This window comes from Heterodontus francisci, chromosome 44 (genome assembly GCF_036365525.1).
Source record: "Heterodontus francisci isolate sHetFra1 chromosome 44, sHetFra1.hap1, whole genome shotgun sequence".
Lineage (NCBI taxonomy): Eukaryota > Metazoa > Chordata > Chondrichthyes > Heterodontiformes > Heterodontidae > Heterodontus > Heterodontus francisci.
In genome coordinates, this window is record NC_090414.1 from 21,735,838 (window position 1) to 21,757,273 (window position 21,436).

At 45.8% G+C, this 21,436-nt stretch overlaps 1 protein-coding gene across 5 annotated transcripts in view; it reads right to left on the reverse strand.

Annotated features, from left to right (window-relative positions):
* The window catches only part of ltbp3 (latent transforming growth factor beta binding protein 3), a 162,303-nt gene that overhangs the window by 71,184 nt on the left and 69,683 nt on the right, over positions 1-21,436 (reverse strand). For all 5 annotated transcript variants that reach the window (XM_068021818.1, XM_068021817.1, XM_068021815.1 and 2 more), the window contains 3 exons: positions 16,091-16,378; positions 13,820-14,052; positions 11,452-11,554 (listed from right to left, as the gene is read on the reverse strand). In XM_068021818.1, coding sequence (XP_067877919.1) covers positions 11,452-11,554; positions 13,820-14,052; positions 16,091-16,378 — 624 coding nt within the window. The remainder of the gene's footprint in view (positions 1-11,451; positions 11,555-13,819; positions 14,053-16,090; positions 16,379-21,436) is intronic.

Here is a 21,436-nt window from a genome sequence, read left to right on the forward strand (position 1 = left end):
GATATACCCCACACCCCTCAGTGTAACACTCTCTGATATTTCCCACACCCCTCACTGTAACACTCTCTGATATACCCCACACCCCTCACAGTAACACTCTGATAAACCCCACAACCCGCACTGTAACACTCTGATATATCCCACATCCCTCACTGCAACACTAACATACCCCACACCCCTCACTGTAACCCTCTGATATACTCCACACCCCTCACTGTAACACTCTCTGATATACCCCACACCCCTCACTGTAACACTCTGAAATACCCGACACACCTCACTAACATTCTGATATACCCCACACCCCTCACTGTAACACTCTCTGATATACCCCACACCCCTCACTGTAACACTCTCTGATATACCCCACACCCCTCACTGTAACACTCTGATGTATCCGACACCCCTCACTGTAACACTGATATACTCCACACCCCTCACTGTAACACTATGATATACCCCGCACCCCTAACTGTAACACACTGATATACCCCACACCCCTCACCGTAACACTACGATATAACCCACACCTCTCATGTAACACTCTGAAATACTCCACACCCCTCACTGTAACACTCTTTGATATACCCCACATCCCTCACTGTAAAACTCTGATACACCCGACACTGTAACACTCTCTGATATACCCACACCCCTCACTGTGACACTCTCTGATATACCCCACACCCCTCAGTGTAATACTCTCTGATATACCCCACACCCCTCAGTGTAATACTCTCTGATATACCCCACACCCCTCAGTGTAATACTCTCTGATATACCCCACACCCCTCACTGTAACACTCTGATACACCCCACACTGTAACACTCTCTGATCTACCCACACCCCTCACTGTAACACTCTCTGATACACCCCACACTGTAACACTCTGAAATATCCCACACCCCTCACTGTAACTCTCTGAAATATCCCACACGCCTCACTGTCACACTCTCTGATATATCCCACACACCTCACTGTAACACACTCTGATGTACCTCACACCCCTCACTGCAACACTCTGAAATACCCGACACACCTCACTGCAACATTCTGATATACCCCACACCCCTCACTGTAACACTCTCTGATATACCCCACTCCCCTCAGTGTAATACTCTCTGATATACCCCACACCCCTCACTGTAATACTCTCTGATATACCCCACACCCCTCACTGTAACACTCTGATATACCCCACACACCTCACTGCAACACTCTGATGTACCCCACACCCCTCACTGTAACACTCTGATATACCGCACATCACTCACTGCAACACTCTAATATATCCCACACCCCTCACTGTAACACTCTAATATACCCCACACCCCTCACTGTAACACTCTCTGATATACCCTGCACCCCTCACTGTAACTCTCTGATATATCCCACACCCATCACTGTAACACTCTCTGATATATCCCACGCCCCTCACTATAACACTCTGATATACCCCACACACCTCACTGTAACACTCTGATGTGCCCCACACCCCTCACTGTAACACTCTGATATACCGCACATCCCTCACTGCAACACTCTAATATATCCCACACCCCTCACTGTAACACTCTAATATACCCCACATCTCTCACTGTAATACTCTCTGATATATCCCACACCCCTCACTGTAACACTCTCTGATATACCCCACTCCCCTCAGTGTAATACTCTCTGATATGCCCTGCACCCCTCACTGTAACTCTCTGATATATCCCACACCTCTCACTGTAACATTCTCTGATATACCCCACACCCCTCACTGTAACACTCTGATATATCCCACACCCCTCACTGTAACACTCTGATATACCCCACACCCCTCACTGTAACACTCTGATATATCCCACACCCCTCACTGTAACACTCTGATATATCCCACACCCCTCACTGTAACACTCTGATATACCCCACACCCCTCACTGTAACACTCTCCGATATACCCCACACCCCTCACTGTAACACACTCTGATATACCCCACACCCCTCACTGTAACACTCTGATATATCCCACATCCCTCACTGCAACACTCTCTGCTATATCCCACATCCCTCACTGCAACACTCTGATATACCCCACACCCCTCACTGCAACACTCTGATATACCCCACACCCCTCACTGTAACACTCTCTGATATACCCCACACCCCTCACTGTAACACTCTCTAATATATCCCACACCCCTCACTGTAACACTACGATATACCCCACACCCCTCACTGTAACACTCTGATATACCCCACACCCCTCACTGTAACACACTCTGATATACCCCACACCCCTCACTGCAACACTCTGATATACCCCACACCCCTCACTGTAACACTCTCTGATATACCCCACACCCCTCACTATAACACTCTCTAATATATCCCACACCCCTCACTGTAACACTACGATATACCCCACACCCCTCACTGTAACACTCTGATATACCCCACACCCCTCACTGTAACACACTCTGATATACCCCACACCCCTCACTGTAACACTCTGATATATCCCACACCCCTCACTGTAACACACTCTGATATACACCACACCCCTCACTGTAACACTCTGAAATACCCTACACACCTCACTGTAACATTCTGATATACCCCACACCCCTCACTGTAACACGCTCTGATCTTCCCCACACCCCTCACTGTAACACTCTGATATATCCCACACGCCTCACTGTCACACTCTGATATACTCCACACCCCTCACTGTAACACTACGATATACCCCACACCCCTCACTGTATCACTCTGATATATCCCACACGCCTCACTGTCACACTCTGATATACTCCACACCCGTCACCGTAACACTACGATATACCCCACACCCCTCACTGTAACTCTCTGATATACGCCACACCCCTCACTGTAACACTCTGATATACTCCACACCCCTCACTGTAACACTCCCTGATATACCCCACACCCCTCAATGTAACACTCTGATATACTCCACACCCCTCACTGTAACACTCTGATATATCCCACACCCCTCACTGTAACTCTCTGATCTATCCCACACCCCTCACTGTAACACTCTCTGATATACCCCACACCCCTCACTATAACACTGTCTGAAATACCCTGCACCCCTCACTGTAACACTCTCTGATATACCCCACACCCCTCACTGTAACACTCTAATATACCCCACACCCCTCACTGTAACACTGTCTAATATACCCTACACCCCTCACTGTAACACTCTCTAATATACCCTACACCCCTCACTGTAACACTGTCTAATATACCCTACACCCCTCACTGTAACACTGTCTAATATACCCTACACCCCTCACTGTAACACTCTAATATACCCTACACCCCTCACTGTAACACTCTCTAATATACCCTACACCCCTCACTGTAACACTGTCTAATATACCCTACACCCCTCACTGTAACACTCTGATATACCCCACACCCCTCACTGTAACACTCTGATATACCCCACACCCCTCACTGTAACACTGTCTAATATACCCTACACCCCTCACTGTAACACTCTAATATACCCCACACCCCTCACTGTAACACTCTCTAATATACCCTACACCCCTCACTGTAACACTCTCTAATATACCCTACACCCCTCACTGTAACACTGTCTAATATACCCCGCACCCCTCACTGTAACACTCTCTGATATACCCCACACCCCTCACTGTAACACTCTAATATACCCCATACCCCTCACTGTAACACTCTAATATACCCCACACCCCTCACTGTAACACTGTCTAATATACCCTACACCCCTCACTGTAACACTGTCTAATATACCCTACACCCCTCACTGTAACACTCTAATATACCCCACACCCCTCACTGTAACACTCTAATATACCCCACACCCCTCACTGTAACACTCTCTAATATACCCTACACCCCTCACTGTAACACTCTAATATACCCCACACCCCTCACTGTAACACTCTAATATACCCCACACCCCTCACTGTAACACTCTAATATACCCCACACCCCTCACTGTAACACTCTCTAATATACCCTACACCCCTCACTGTAACACTCTAATATACCCCACACCCCTCACTGTAACACTCTAATATACCCCACACCCCTCACTGTAACACTCTCTAATATACCCTACACCCCTCACTGTAACACTCTAATATACCCCACACCCCTCACTGTAACACTCTAATATACCCCACACCCCTCACTGTAACACTCTCTAATATACCCTACACCCCTCACTGTAACACTCTAATATACCCCACACCCCTCACTGTAACACTCTAATATACCCCACACCCCTCACTGTAACACTCTCTAATATACCCTACACCCCTCACTGTAACACTGTCTAATATACCCTACACCCCTCACTGTAACACTCTAATATACCCCACACCCCTCACTGTAACACTCTAATATACCCCACACCCCTCACTGTAACACTCTAATATACCCCACACCCCTCACTGTAACACTCTCTAATATACCCTACACCCCTCACTGTAACACTCTAATATACCCCACACCCCTCACTGTAACACTCTAATATACCCCACACCCCTCACTGTAACACTCTCTAATATACCCTACACCCCTCACTGTAACACTCTCTAATATACCCCATACCCCTCACTGTAACACTCTAATATACCCCACACCCCTCACTGTAACACTCTCTAATATACCCCACACCCCTCACTGTAACACTCTAATATACCCCACACCCCTCACTGTAACACTCTCTAATATACCCTACACCCCTCACTGTAACACTCTAATATACCCCACACCCCTCACTGTAACACTCTCTAATATACCCCACACCCCTCACTGTAACACTCTAATATACCCCACACCCCTCACTGTAACACTCTAATATACCCCACACCCCTCACTGTAACACTCTCTAATATACCCTACACCCCTCACTGTAACACTCTAATATACCCCACACCCCTCACTGTAACACTCTAATATACCCCACACCCCTCACTGTAACACTCTAATATACCCTACACCCCTCACTGTAACACTCTAATATACCCCACACCCCTCACTGTAACACTCTCTAATATACCCCACACCCCTCACTGTAACACTCTAATATACCCTACACCCCTCACTGTAACACTCTAATATACCCCACACCCCTCACTGTAACACTCTCTAATATACCCCACACCCCTCACTGTAACACTCTCTAATATACCCTACACCCCTCACTGTAACACTCTAATATACCCCACACCCCTCACTGTAACACTCTAATATACCCCACACCCCTCACTGTAACACTCTAATATACCCTACACCCCTCACTGTAACACTCTAATATACCCCACACCCCTCACTGTAACACTCTCTAATATACCCCACACCCCTCACTGTAACACTCTAATATACCCCACACCCCTCACTGTAACACTCTCTAATATACCCTACACCCCTCACTGTAACACTCTAATATACCCCACACCCCTCACTGTAACACTCTCTAATATACCCCACACCCCTCACTGTAACACTCTAATATACCCCACTCCCCTCACTGTAACACTCTAATATACCCCACACCCCTCACTGTAACACTCTCTAATATACCCCACACCCCTCACTGTAACACTCTAATATACCCTACACCCCTCACTGTAACACTCTAATATACCCCACACCCCTCACTGTAACACTCTAATATACCCCACACCCCTCACTGTAACACTCTAATATACCCCACACCCCTCACTGTAACACTCTAATATACCCTACACCCCTCACTGTAACACTCTAATATACCCTACACCCCTCACTGTAACACTCTAATATACCCCACACCCCTCACTGTAACACTCTAATATACCCCACACCCCTCACTGTAACACTCTCTAATATACCCTACACCCCTCACTGTAACACTCTAATATACCCCACACCCCTCACTGTAACACTCTCTAATATACCCTACACCCCTCACTGTAACACTCTAATATACCCCACACCCCTCACTGTAACACTCTCCAATATATCCCACACCCCTCACTGTAACACTCTAATATACCCTACACCCCTCACTGTAACACTCTAATATACCCCACACCCCTCACTGTAACACTCTCTAATATACCCTACACCCCTCACTGTAACACTCTAATATACCCCACACCCCTCACTGTAACACTCTCCAATATATCCCACACCCCTCACTGTAACACTCTAATATACCCTACACCCCTCACTGTAACACTCTAATATACCCCACACCCCTCACTGTAACACTCTCTAATATACCCTACACCCCTCACTGTAACACTCTCCAATATATCCCACACCCCTCACTGTAACACTCTAATATACCCTACACCCCTCACTGTAACACTCTAATATACCCCACACCCCTCACTGTAACACTCTGATATACCCCACACCCCTCACTGTAACACTCTCTAATATACCCTACACCCCTCACTGTAACACTCTAATATACCCCACACCCCTCAGTGTAACACTCTAATATACCCCACACCCCTCACTGTAACACTCTAATATACCCCACACCCCTCACTGTAACACTCTAATATACCCCACACCCCTCACTGTAACACTCTCTAATATACCCCACACCCCTCACTGTAACACTCTCTAATATACCCCACACCCCTCACTGTAACACTCTAATATACCCCACACCCCTCACTGTAACACTCTCTAATATACCCCACACCCCTCACTGTAACACTCTCTAATATACCCCACACCCCTCACTGTAACACTCTAATATACCCCACACCCCTCACTGTAACACTCTAATATACCCCACACCCCTCACTGTAACACTCTAATATACCCCACACCCCTCACTGTAACACTCTAATATACCCCACACCCCTCACTGTAACACTCTCTAATATACCCCACACCCCTCACTGTAACACTCTAATATACCCCACACCCCTCACTGTAACACTCTAATATACCCCACACCCCTCACTGTAACACTCTAATATACCCCACACCCCTCACTGTAACACTCTCTAATATACCCCACACCCCTCACTGTAACACTCTAATATACCCCACACCCCTCACTGTAACACTCTCTAATATACCCCACACCCCTCACTGTAACTCTCTAATATACCCCACACCCCTCACTGTAACACTCTCTAATATACCCCACACCCCTCACTGTAACACTCTAATATACCCCACACCCCTCACTGTAACACTCTAATATACCCCACACCCCTCACTGTAACACTCTCTAATATACCCCACACCCCTCACTGTAACACTCTAATATACCCCACACCCCTCACTGTAACACTCTAATATACCCCACACCCCTCACTGTAACTCTCTAATATACCCCACACCCCTCACTGTAACACTCTAATATACCCCACACCCCTCACTGTAACACTCTAATATACCCCACACCCCTCACTGTAACACTCTCTAATATACCCCACACCCCTCACTGTAACACTCTAATATACCCCACACCCCTCACTGTAACACTCTAATATACCCCACACCCCTCACTGTAACACTCTAATATACCCCACACCCCTCACTGTAACACTCTCTAATATACCCCACACCCCTCACTGTAACACTCTAATATACCCCACACCCCTCACTGTAACACTCTAATATACCCCACACCCCTCACTGTAACTCTCTAATATACCCCACACCCCTCACTGTAACACTCTAATATACCCCACACCCCTCACTGTAACACTCTAATATACCCCACACCCCTCACTGTAACACTCTCTAATATACCCCACACCCCTCACTGTAACACTCTAATATACCCCACACCCCTCACTGTAACACTCTAATATACCCCACACCCCTCACTGTAACACTCTAATATACCCCACACCCCTCACTGTAACACTCTAATATACCCCACACCCCTCACTGTAACACTCTCTAATATACCCCACACCCCTCACTGTAACACTCTAATATACCCCACACCCCTCACTGTAACACTCTAATATACCCCACACCCCTCACTGTAACTCTCTAATATACCCCACACCCCTCACTGTAACACTCTAATATACCCCACACCCCTCACTGTAACACTCTAATATACCCCACACCCCTCACTGTAACACTCTCTAATATACCCCACACCCCTCACTGTAACACTCTAATATACCCCACACCCCTCACTGTAACACTCTAATATACCCCACACCCCTCACTGTAACACTCTAATATACCCCACACCCCTCACTGTAACTCTCTAATATACCCCACACCCCTCACTGTAACACTCTAATATACCCCACACCCCTCACTGTAACACTCTAATATACCCCACACCCCTCACTGTAACACTCTCTAATATACCCCACACCCCTCACTGTAACACTCTAATATACCCCACACCCCTCACTGTAACACTCTAATATACCCCACACCCCTCACTGTAACACTCTAATATACCCCACACCCCTCACTGTAACATTCTCTGAAATTGAACCCAGGTAATTTCTGGACTGAATGTCAGGAGTACTGACAGCAGTGCAGAGTGGGAAGAGAGGTACTATCAGGGGAACCGGTCGTGATACAGAGGAGATTGAAGAGAAGGTGGCACTATTGCCAGCATTGGTACAGAACTGGCAAGACAAGTGACCGTCGGAGAACCGGGAGATCCAACAGCGGTAATGAGGAGCCTGTCGAGGCACTGGCAGAGAACAATCAGCGGTGCAGAGATCGTCTAACAGATTATTTGCAGCAGAATCCCTGCCACCCACACTGCAAGTATTCCATTTAATTTATTTAAGGTCCTATCAACTAAGAATGCATTTACTGGAGCCCTTGTTGGCATCAAACACCCTAGTTGGGTTCCACCTCATTGCTCAGTCACGGTGTACACAAGGTACTTTCTGAAAGGAATGTCTTTTTATATGGGCCACAAGAATGCATTTGGCAACTCATACTGACCCATGACTGCCAGGAATCAGCACTTGAAGCAACACAGAGGCATTCCTGAGGGCACTCATGCAAAGATCCCCTCAGCAACAGGCAGTAGCTCATCAGTATCAGGCAGCACTAGAGGATGGTGCAGTGGGGCAGTCACTGCCTTTTCATCCCTGTGACTCAGCTTCAATAACTCTCCCCTCTCTTTCTGGAATTCCAAACTCCTTCCTATTCATCCTCATTGTGCAGAACCCCAATTGACCAAACCCCTTCCCATCCATTCCTGTTGTGCAGTAAACCTCCACAACACCCGCCCTAACTAAATGCAATGGAGGATCACACTCAGTGGGGATGCCTCTCCATGAAGAATAGCCTGCAGCCACTTGCTGTGTGTGCTCACAGCCGCCAGCACAGATCGGAAGTTCAGCAAAAGGCAAGTGCCTCCAGGAAAGGAGTAGAGAAATCTGGTTTCAAGAAAACCCAGTTTTTAAGACAAAAAAGGAAAATTCCTTCCATAATATCATGTTATTTTCCTGATAGAATGCCTTATACTTTCTGCTGCTTCTTTTCCACGACCTCTTAGACCGATAACTCAATGCCCCTGTGTGCACTGTGTCCTAATGTCTCTGTTCCAAGCCGAAACACTGGCAGTAAAATTGCGTCATTCATATGATCAGGGATCTGGATCGCTCAGGATTGTATTTGTCTTGCTTTCCTCTCCGATCTTCCTCTCCAATCCCAACCCTCTCAAGCCCCCATCATCCCAGCCCTCGGACTCCCACTGTTTCGGCTACTTTATGCAGCTTTCAGGAGGAACCCCAAAATATTACGTTAAAACTGTTTGTAACTGCCAGAAGCGATCAATGACCACCATCCATCTGTCACACTTCAGACGCCTCATTTGGAGTATCAAAGTAAATTTGAAAGAACATCTTGTCATTTTGCATTAGTTCCTCCTGATTTGCAGCCGGTATTTTAATTTACAAGTTCTCACCAATCTGAAACATTCGCTCAGCAACAGCAATTAACCTCCAACTGACCTCAGGTTGTGTTTACTTAACAACAATTAGATTTTGCGGCTGCCTCTGTGCTCGCCTAAGAGCTGGTGAGTGCAGCAGTGTGAAGACAACGCTCTTCGTTACAAAACTGCCGCATCCTCCAAGTTAACAGGAGCAACCCAAGGGAAAAAATTGAACTGGGAATTTTCTCAGAGCGGGGGTGGGGATGGGCTTCCTGATCAGCCGGTGTAACTTTGGTGGAATTCCTGTCCACGCGGTGCTGCCAGGCTTTCTGCCGAAGTTAAAGCGGACGATTAGGAGGGCTCCTAAAGAAATTCCTGCCAGTTGTACCTTGCCTGACAAGAGGCTCTTGATTATTCAACATTTGTCAGTTTGTCACAGTTGATGTGAATTAAGACTCGCAATGTGAACAGAATGGTTTGCACCGCGTTAGGAGCCCAAAGAAACAGCTCCATATCTGTTTCAAACAGCTTATGTAACATTAAGGCTCCATTAATGTCTTTTGGACGAGACGTTGGACCGAGGTCCCGTCTGCCCTCTCAGGTGGATGCAAAAGATCCCCCTGGCCACTATTTCAAAGAAGAAGAACAGGGCAGGATCCCCCACTCCCAGGTGTCCTGGAGGTAAGATTTATTACTGAACCCAAGATCACTGAAGAAAAACCAGATGATCTGCTCATTCTCTCACTGCTGCTTGTGGGAGCTTGCTGTGTACAAACTGGTTGCTACATTTTCCACAAGGAGGACTAGACTTCAGAAGTACTTCATTGGTTGTGAAGCACTTTGGGATGTCCCAAGTTGTGAAATCCGCACCAGTAGTTTCTGTTTGCCCCATGGGCATCCACGGTACCTATCTAAGCCCAGGTAAGTTTTGCTTAGCTTCATAACAGTCAGAATCCAAGCATGGTTAGGGCTACTGTTGCAGCTTGTCTATCTGAAACCAGTGCCCACCACTAGTCCAGCTAGGACTACTCTACCCAACCCATCAAGGTACTGGTTTGCTGGGTTATCTAGGGTACAAGATGGGAGGAACATCAGCCCTAAAACCAGTATGCTCTGCTAGGTCCCACTGATAAGCTGGTCACGCGCCAGCAGGGTCCCTGAGTACTGAGCCACAGAAGGAGATATCAGGAGAGGAGATCAAAAGCTCAGTCAAAGAGGTAGGTTTTAAGGAGCATCTTAAAGGACGGGGAGAGGTAGAGCGGTTGAGGATGGGAATTTCCAAGCTTAGGGCCCGGGCAGTTGAGAGCACGTTGGTGAAGCGATTAAAATCGGGGATGCACAAGAGGCCAAGAATAGGGGAAGCAAAAAGAAAATGCACAGAAGGTCAAGTGAGCTCCAAATTCTCAGGTATGATGTCCTGAAGCCAGGTGAAGTACCAGCTACTCTGCTTATTTAAGGAGAGACATATCAGTACACATTAGATTTTTGAATTCCAAATTACTGAGATCATTACCGCCCATCACTCCCATCCGCTATAAAGTGATATAATTGTACTTACAGTGCTGGTGTCGACACTTGTTGCAGTTACTGAAGCCCCACGATGCCCCCACACTACCACAGCAATCCTCTTCTTTTGTCAGACCAGGGAGTGGGTTACTGCACTGTAAACAAAAACTTACATTAACGCCCATTCCCAGCAAACAACCATCAGCATCGTCCGCCCGGCAAAGGGAGGCTTCACCACCCGGTGGCTGAGATGGTGACATCACCTTGACACTAAACCCTGTACATTTCCAGAGGGTTTTATATAAAACCCTCACCACAAGCGAAGTCTGCAGCTGTGCAAACTGATTCCAAGAGCCAATGGTGCAGTGTATCGAAGTAGGAAGCACCTAACAGTCGCAGGAATGTAGCTCACACCCCACCCCCCCAAACCCCTGGTGGATCAGTTGGTAAACCGTATTGAGCCAATCTCAGTATCCATTCCAAGCCTCGGCCCAATTCGCTGATCTCCGATTCTGGGGGTGGCTACAGTTGGCATTAGCAACCCTAAGCTGGCGAGGGGCAAAATCCTCCCGAAGGTGACTTTGGGCAGGGGGGGGCATGGAATCTCCACTGACTTCATGTCCATTTGGCCCAAATCTAAACACAGCCCCTGGCATATCTAGAGGAAATATTTTTAAAATGTACTTATTCATTCACGGGATGTGGGTGTCACTCGCAAGACCAGCATTTTGTGCCCGCCCCTAATTGCCCTTGAGCAGACGGTGGTGAGCCACCTTCTTGAACCGCTGCAGTCCGTGTGGTGTAGGTGCTGTTAGGGAGGGAGTTCCAGGATTTTGACTCAGTGACAGAGAAAGAATGGCGATATATTTCCAAGTCAGGACGGTGTGTGATTTGGAGGGGAATTTGCAGATGGTGCTGTTCTCATACAGCTAATGCTCTTATCCTTCTAGGCAGTAGATGTTGCAGACCAAAGGTGAATGAGAAGATCTTGCCCTTTGGCACCCCCCCCCCACCCTTCCACCATTATTTTAATGGATTACAAATGTTATGAATTTGACCGTTATCTAAAACATTTGACGGGAAGCTAGATAAGCACATGAGGGAGAAAGGAATAGAAAAACAGGCTGAAAGATTGAGGTGAAGTAGGCTTGCATACAGCATAAACACCTGCATGGTCCAGTTGGGCTAAATGGCCTTTTTCTGTGCTGCATATTCTATGGTCATTGCCTGGTGACTCCAGAGGGAAACCGACGTTGGATGAGGCCTAATAAACTGCAACATTCAATGCTTTGGCTGACACATGAAGAATAGCTTCTTGAGCTAGATATCTAGGGAGGTCACCAGCACCTGTGGAATTATACCCCAGCAGAAACCAGCACCTTCAAGCCAGGAGGGCAGAAAACTCCTGGTTCATACAACACAATCCACCATCATACCCAAAGCAACATCAAGCAATCAAAAGAACTCCTATTATGCAACAGGACAAAATATGAGCAGGAAGGAGAGATATTGGTGACACAGCAACAGTGCAGGAAAACAAAAGGCCAGTTCAGAACATTTGGAGAGGATAGTGATTTTGCTGTCAAGGATGTGGCTGATTATAGAGGTGTGGGTTTGAATGAAATGTCTATAATTTAACCAAAGTAGTCTCCAACTTGCCTCAGTGGGTAGCACTCTTGCCTCTGAGTCAGAAGGTTGTGGGTTCAAGTCTCACTTCAGAGACTTGAGCACAAAATCCAGGCTGACTCTGTACAGTGCTGGAGGTGTAGATGAGCTAATGTACCAAGGTTGAGATTTCATGTGTACAAGATCACATTGAATGCTTTTGCAGAAAAGTAGACTATTTTGTGGTGACCAAAGAAAATTAATTTGAACATGCTCTTCATGACTGTACCTGTTCTTTACTTTCATAAGTATTAAGTAGAAAGCCTGTGACAAATCCTCCAGTGCAAAATAGAATTCATTACTTTGCTTCATCAGAATTGCTACAGTAATCCAAAGTGTGATTTAAATCACAGCGGGTTTGGAAAATTCATAGAAAATCATCTGTTCTCTATGTGATCATGTTAATAGTATGGAAATAAATAAGAAAAAAATGTCAATATACTGAGTAAGTACACATTCTGATGGCTACATATTTATAAAGGAAATTGAGAGTGCAGCATCAGTGTCTGGCAGCGATAACATTAGCACTTACATCTCTTGATAAAATCCATTTCCCATTTGTACTTTGCAACGGTGTTTACCAAGGAAGAGGACTTTGCCAAGGTTGACGTGATACTGGACAAGGTAAAAATAAAGGGAGTGGGACTAATTGGAATTCTCTTCGAAAAAGCTGTTGCAGTCGCTAAGGGCCGAATGGCCTCCTTCCGTGCTGTAAGCACCTACGATTCTATGATAAGAAAGAAAGAATTGCTCACCGTCTTTGGCAAGGTTTCCTGAAAGCAGCGGCCCAGTTTTTTCTGTGAGGTGGGTAGTGTCCGCGGGGGATAGTGATTAACCTTCTGGATGGGCTGGTGGTGGACCAGTATCGGCTGGTGCAGCAGGTTCTTCTGTTCAGTCAAGTGACTGTCCACACTGGAGACCCGATGGATCTGGACGGTGGCTTCTGGAGGATGGCGCACGTGTAGGTTTATGACCGGCTGGGACTGTGCTGGAATATTGAAACGCACTGTTACACCGAGTTACATTGAGTCTACAGCACAGAAACAAGGCAAATTCGGCTAGACTGGTCCATGCTGGTGTTTCTGCTCCACACCAGTCTCCTCTCACCCCTCTTAATCTTATGTCCTTCTATTCCTTTCTCCCTCATGCGCATACCTCGTTCCCCCTTAAATGTATCTCTGCTATTCGCCTCAACTACCTCATGTGCTGGCAAGTTCCACATTGTAACCACTCTCTGGGTAAAGAAATTTCTCCTGAATTCCCTAGCGAATTTATTAGTGACTATTTTATATTCATGGCCCCTAGTTTTGGACTGCCCTGAACAAAATTGCTCCCACTCCCGGTGCTGGTGACTGGGATACTACTCACTTCTCGTACCCCAGGCCAAGATTAATCACTGCCCAGATAGGCACAGTGGAGGTTCAGATGCAACAGTTCTGGTCTCCATAATTATGAAAGGCATGAGAGATGGTGCAAAGAAGATTTACAAGGATGACACTGCAATTGAAAGCTTATAACTAACAGGAAAGGCAGAACAGGCTTTTGTCTAGAAAAGTGAAGTCTGCGGGGTGACCTGTTGAGGTTTTTAAGGTTATGAAAAGTTAGGGTAGACACGGAGAAGATGTTTCCACGTGAGGGGTGGAGGTGGGTGACTAGAACTCAGGACCATAAGATGGGGTAATAAATCCAATAGAAAATTTAGCAGCAATTTCTTTCCCCAGAGAATGGTGAGAATGTGGAACTCACTACCACAGGGAGTGCTTGAGACAAATATCAGAGATGTATTTAAGGGAAAGCTAGATATACAGATGAGGGAGAAAGAAATAGAAGGATATGCTGATAGGGTGAAATGATGAGGGGCTGGAGGCGGCTTGTGTGGAGCACGGATCAATTGGGTCAAATGGTCTATTTGTGTGCTGTAAATTCTATGCAAAAATAACGCCCCGTCAATGTTGCTTAAGCAGAATCTTCGAAGAATGCTCTCCTCTGGTGAAAATCCACTCTCCCAACCAGCCAAGCTAGGAGGCTGCCAATTTGTACTCAGGTTTGTGTAGTGGACTTGTGCCAGGTAGGAATGGGGCAGAGATTGTGCTAGTTTATTGGAACATTCAAGTTGTTAGCCAAAGGGGACTTTCATCCCAAACTGCAGTATGACTGACCAGTGAAATACAATGCAGCATGCACTTAACTAGATTTCAGCACAGGCATGTGTCCACAGCTCATATGCACATGGATGATTCATTTTCATTAGTTTTCTCTTCTCCCCTTCCATCATCCAACGCTGCTCACCCAGTGACAGAATAGGTAGGTGACTTGATCTCTGAACTGTAGCCACTGCTGCACAGCTGCCTGAGGAGGGGGAAAGTGACAGAGAGGAAGAGGGAAATTGAAAGAGGGAGAGAGATTGAGAAAGATGGAGAGATTGAGGAAGAGGGAGACAGAGAGGGAGGGAAACTGAAAGAGGGAGAGAGAGAGAAAGAGAGAGAGAAAGAGGGAGAGAGAATACGAGAAAGATGGAGGGAGTGAGAGTGGGAAAGAGGGAGAGAAAGTGAGAGAGGAGAGAAATTGAGAAAGGAGAGGGAAAGAGATTGAGAAAGAGGGCAAGAAAGGGAGAGACAGAGAGAAAGGAAGAGGGGCAGAGAAAGAGAGGGAGGAGGAAAAAGCTTGATTCTGAGACAACCTGCTGCCAAGCTAGCTAACTTAGCACAAACCAGGGATAAAGCCTGGCACCTTACCTGGTCCTATGTTGCTCTGTTGTGCACATCACACAGGGCAAGTTATCCTAACCTACTGAGCAGAAGCATGATAAATGTGTTCACAAGACTTCCTCCATTCATTACTTTATTATTTAATTTACAAACACGTTTAAGAAAAGCATAGTTGATATTTGACTAGAAATAGTGACCTGAGGAAACTTATGTGAACTCTTTACAATGCCGTTTCACATTTTGACCAAAGTAATTCTTCTGACATTTCAGACTATCAATTACCCTTGAAAACAAATAACAGAGAGAAGAGGCTAATACCTTCTGATCTGTGTTGCAGTCCTCCTGACGTCAGAATTGCGTGTGTGAATTTGCCCGGGGAATGCTCCCCGGGGTTCTGGGAGTCGGGGGTAAGCTGGAGCGTGAAGACCGAGTGCTTGTAGGTTTCCGGGACCTTGTCTGGAGGCTGTTCACCTGTGTGCGGCTGATGAGGGTGGACCTGTCCACTCACTGAAATTTGGCAGAACTTGCCAGTGAAGTTGGACGGGCAGTGGCATCGGTTCCTGGAGCTACACTGTCCCCCATTCATGCAGGGAAGCGGACACACAACTGGAAGGTCAACAAAGGTTGAACAGTTAATATCGACAGAATAATCAGAACCTTTCTTTCCTTAATACTTGTGCCCATCACAGAGAGTTCTGGTCTCCATATTATAAAAAGGATGTAGCGGCACTGGAGAGAGTGCAAAAAAGATTTTTCAGCAATGATACCTAATCCAAGAGGTTGTGCTTATCAGGGAAGGCTAGAGAGGAGGGGACTCTTTTATCTAGAACACGGAAGGCTGAGTGTTGACCTAATGGAATTCAAAATTATTCAGGGGTTCAATAGGGTTGATGTAGAGAAGATGTTTCCACTTATGAGGTAAACCAAAACTAGAGGCCATAAATATAAGACAGTCACTAATAGATCCAATGGGGAATTCAGGAGAAACTTCTTTACCCAGAGAGTGGTGAGAATGTGGAACTCGCTAACACAGGGAGTGGCTGAGGCAAATAGTGGAGATGTATTTAAACGGAGGCTGGATAAGCACGTGAGGAAGAAAGGAATAGAAGAAAATGCTGATAGGGTGAGAAGAGGAGGCTTGTATGGAGCATATATGCTGGCACAGATCTGTTGGGCCAAATGGTGTTTTTCTGTGCTGTGAATTCTACACAAAAATAAAACTGAATCAATATGTCTTAATCAACCAAGATTGAACAATTAGTCTCAAAACATAATCAGACCCCTTCTTTCCTTAACATTTGTGCCCATCAGAGAGAAAAGCCCAGGAGACTGGACATGGAGCAGTCCTGATGCCGAACGGAGCTCCCTCAACACTGCCCCAATGACATGCCCTGACCTCGAACTCCAAATAGTGCAGTCCCAACATTTCCATATGACACATCACTTTGAGCAGGGAGTTCTCCCAGTGCCCTCGCCAACACTCCTCCCTCGATCAATACCTTCAAAAAAACAACACATTAACTTTTCATTGTCCTCACTGTTGTTTGTGGGATCATGTCAGAATTGCCGACTGAACTTCAAAATGATTCACTGTATGAATCTGAACTGCATTGGAACCTGTCGGAACAATGTAATAAGAAACTATTGCCGGCCTCTGTTGTGCTGACAATTTAGCAGGAAACTGAGTGCGTCTGAACTACTAGATGAAAATTATTTGTGCAGTTTTTCCACCATTGCCCTCACTTTGATGGTGAAGCTGTGATCTCATCGTCTGCACAGATTACAGCAGTAGTATTACTGCCCAATCACACTGATCTCATGAGAAAGGGGTTGAAAGGTAAAGTTTGCAAAGTCACATCCAGGATATGAGTGGATGACGGAGTTAATTTTGTCCTATAAGGAACTCTCTAAAGTTGCAGAGTAAGTGTCTCTTACACACTGCTGAATATACGGTAACTGTACTGTTAAACAGTGAATGATCCTTACCCTGAACAAACAGTAACCCTACAATTAAACAGTGAGTAACTCTTACTCTGCTAAACAAACAGTAACTCTGTAGTTCCAAATGAGTGAACCTTACCTTACTGAATATACTGTAACTCTGTACAGCTATACAGTGAGTAACCCTTACCCTACTAAATGAAAAGTAATGCTGTACATTTATATGGTAAGTAACACTGACCCTGCTTATTAAGAACATACAGTTACACATTAACAAATACCTACAACTGCTAAATAAAGTTTTAAAAAAAATTTCTATCGTGAATAGTCCTTACCCTGAATAAACAGTAACTGTACAGTTAAACAGTCTGTACCCCTTACCCGCTGAATAAACAGTAACTGTACAGTTAAACAGTCTGTACCCCTTACCCTGAATAAACAGTAACTGTACAGTTAAACAGTCTGTACCCCTTACCCTGAATAAACAGTAACTGTACAGTTAAACAGTCTGTACCCCTTACCCTGAATAAACAGTAACTGTACAGTTAAACAGTCTGTACCCCTTACCCTGAATAAACAGTAACTGTACAGTTAAACAGTCTGTACCCCTTACCCTGAATAAACAGTAACTGTACAGTTAAACAGTCTGTACCCCTTACCCTGAATAAACAGTATGTAAAGTTACACAGTGCGCAACCCTTACCCTGCCCCGGGACTGTTTGATGGGACAGTGTGGAGGGAGCTTTACTCTGCATCTAACCCCGTACTGTCCCTGTCCTGGGAGTGTTTGATGGGGACAGTGTAGAGGGAGTTTTACTCTGTATCTAACCCTGTTTTTTTTTCTTTTTATGGGACAGTGTAGAGGGAGGTTTACTCTGTATCTAACCTCCGTACTGTACCTGCCCTGGGACTGTTTGATGGGACAGTGTGGAGGGAACTTTACTCTGTATCTAACCCCGTTTTTTTTTTTATGTCGAGGGGGCCTTTATCTAACCCCGTGCTGTACCTGTCCTGGGAGTGTTTGATGGGGACAGTGTAGAAGGAGTTTTACTCTGTATCTAACCCTGTTTTGTTTTTTTCTGTAAAACAAAACAGGGTTAGATACAGAGTAAAACTCCTTCTACACTGTCCCCATCAAACACTCCCAGGACAGGTACAGCACGGGATTGGTTGGGCAATTTGGAAAAAAAAAACGAGAAAAAAAAAAACGGGGTTAGATACAGAGTAAAGCTCTGTCCTGGGTGTGTTTGATGGGGACAGTGTAGAAGGAGTTTTACTCTGTATCTAACCCTGTTTTGTTTTTTTCTGTACCTGTCCTGGGTGTGTTTGATGGGGACAGTGTAGAAGGAGTTTTACTCTGTATCTAACCCCGTTTTGTTTTTTTCTGTACCTGTCCTGGGTGTGTTTGATGCCAACACCGGGTCCCTGAAATGATAAGTGTTCCATAATACTTCCAGCAAGCAGGCAACAAAACTCACAAAATCAGACAGGAGTTCTAGTTCACCAGTACAAGTCACTGCTGGTTTCAGGCAGCTGTGGCCATTCATGGTCTGAATCCAGAATATTTGTGGTAATTATAAAACATTTGTAACGAGAGCTCCTCCAGTCACAGATGTAATCCAAGGAAGGATTCCAATGAACCAGATCATTCTCTGTTCAGTTTCTTCAATCTGTGCTCCTGATCCAAATCCAGCACCGAAGCCTATGATCCTCATCCAAGAACAAGTTGATCTGCAGCTTTTCAACTATTCAAGCCCAAGAACGTGGGTGGAGACGTTTTTTTTATTCTTGAGATGTGCCCATCAAACCCAGCATTTATTGCCTATTCCTAGTTGCCCCTCGAGAAGATTGAGGTGCCAACTTCAGCATTCTTCTTGAACTGCTATAGTCCGTCTGGTCAAGGTGCTCCGACAATGTGGTTACGTTAGGGAATTGCAAAACTTTGACCCAGCGATGATGAAGCAACTTCAATATACGTCACAAGTTTTTATTTTATTCACTCACGGGATGTGTGTGTCGCTGGCAAGGCCAGCACTTATTGCCCATCTCTAATTGCGCTTGAGAAGGTGGTGGTGAGCCGCCTTTTTGAAATCAACTGAGTGGTTTGCTGGGCCATTTCAGAGGGCAGTTAAGAGTCAACCACATTGCTGTGGGTATAGAGTCACATATAGGCCATTTTGGCTAAGACCAGGAGATCTCCTTCCCCAAAGGCCAATATGGGGTTTAATGATACTTGGTAGTTTCATGGTCACTATTACTAATATTGGCTTTTTATTCCAGATTTATTTGATTAACTGGATTTAAATTCCTCAGCTGCCATGGTGGAATTTGAATATAGGTCTCTGGATCATATCAGTAAGATGGTGTGTGATTTGGAGGGGAACTATTGGGTGGTATTCTCATGCACCTGCTGCCCTTGTCCTTCTAGGTGGTAGAGGTTGACTTGACAAGTTGCTGCAGTGCATCTTGTAGATGGTACAGATGGTCACAATGTGCCAATAGTGGAAGAAGTGGATGTTTAAGGCAGTGAATGGGGTGGCTAATGAAGAGGGCTGCTTTGTCCTGGACTGTGTTGAATTTCTTAAGTACTGTTGAGCTGCACCTACCCAGGTAAGTGGAGTATTCCATCACACTCCTGAATTGTGGTCTTATAGATGGTGAACATGCTTTGGAGAGTCAGGTGAGTCACTTGCCACAGAAAACCCAGCCTCTAACCTGCTCTTGTAGCTACAGTATTTATGTGGCTGATCCAGATAATCTTCTGGTCAATAGTGATGCCCTGAGGATGTTGATGGTGGGGGATTTGATGATGGTAATGTCGTTGAATATCAAGAGGTGATGGTTAGATTCTCTCATGTTGCAGATGGTCATTATCTGACACTTCTGCAGTTTGAATGTTATCTGCCATTTATCAGCCCAAGCCTGAGAGTTGTCCACGTCTTGCTGCACTCAGGCATGGACTGCTTCATTATCTGAGGACTTGCGAATGGGACTGAACACTGCGCAATCATCAGTGGACATTCCCACATTTGACCTTATGATGGAGGGAACGTCATTATCTGGGCCTAGGACACTGCTCTGAGGAACTCCTGCAGCAATGTCCTGTGGCTGAGATGATTGACCTCAAACGACCACAACAATCTTCCTTTGTGCTAAGTAAGACTCCAGCACTGCAGAGTTTTACCCGATTCTCACCGATTTCAGTTTCATTAGGGCTCCTAAGGGCAATCACTCTCACCTTGCCTCCAGATTAGTATCAGTTTTTGGGAGCCGGGGTGGGGGGGGGGGAATCAAAAACCAGGACTCCATCTTAATGGGGAGTCTTGAAAGGATCACCCACTTCTTAAAGTAGGATTTTAAAATTAAGGTGTTGTCAGACCGGGAGCCAGTGAAGGTCAGCAAGCTCAGGGATGATGGCTGAACTGGACTTGGTACAAGTTAAGATACGGGCAGCAGAGTTTAGGATAGATTTATGCAGGGTGGAAGATGGGAGGCCAGCCTGGTGAGCATTGGAATAGTCAAGTTTAGAGGTAACAAAGGCATGGATGAGGATTTCAACAATAGATGAGCTGAGGCAGGTTCGGAGTCAGGCGATGTCACAGAGGTGGAAGTAGGCTGGATAAGGAACATGGAGTTCCATTTATTAATTTCTTTTAAAATCAGCTCTTTGGTGTCTGATTTTCATTTTGTGAAATTTCCAGGCACACCGCTCAGAAACGGAGC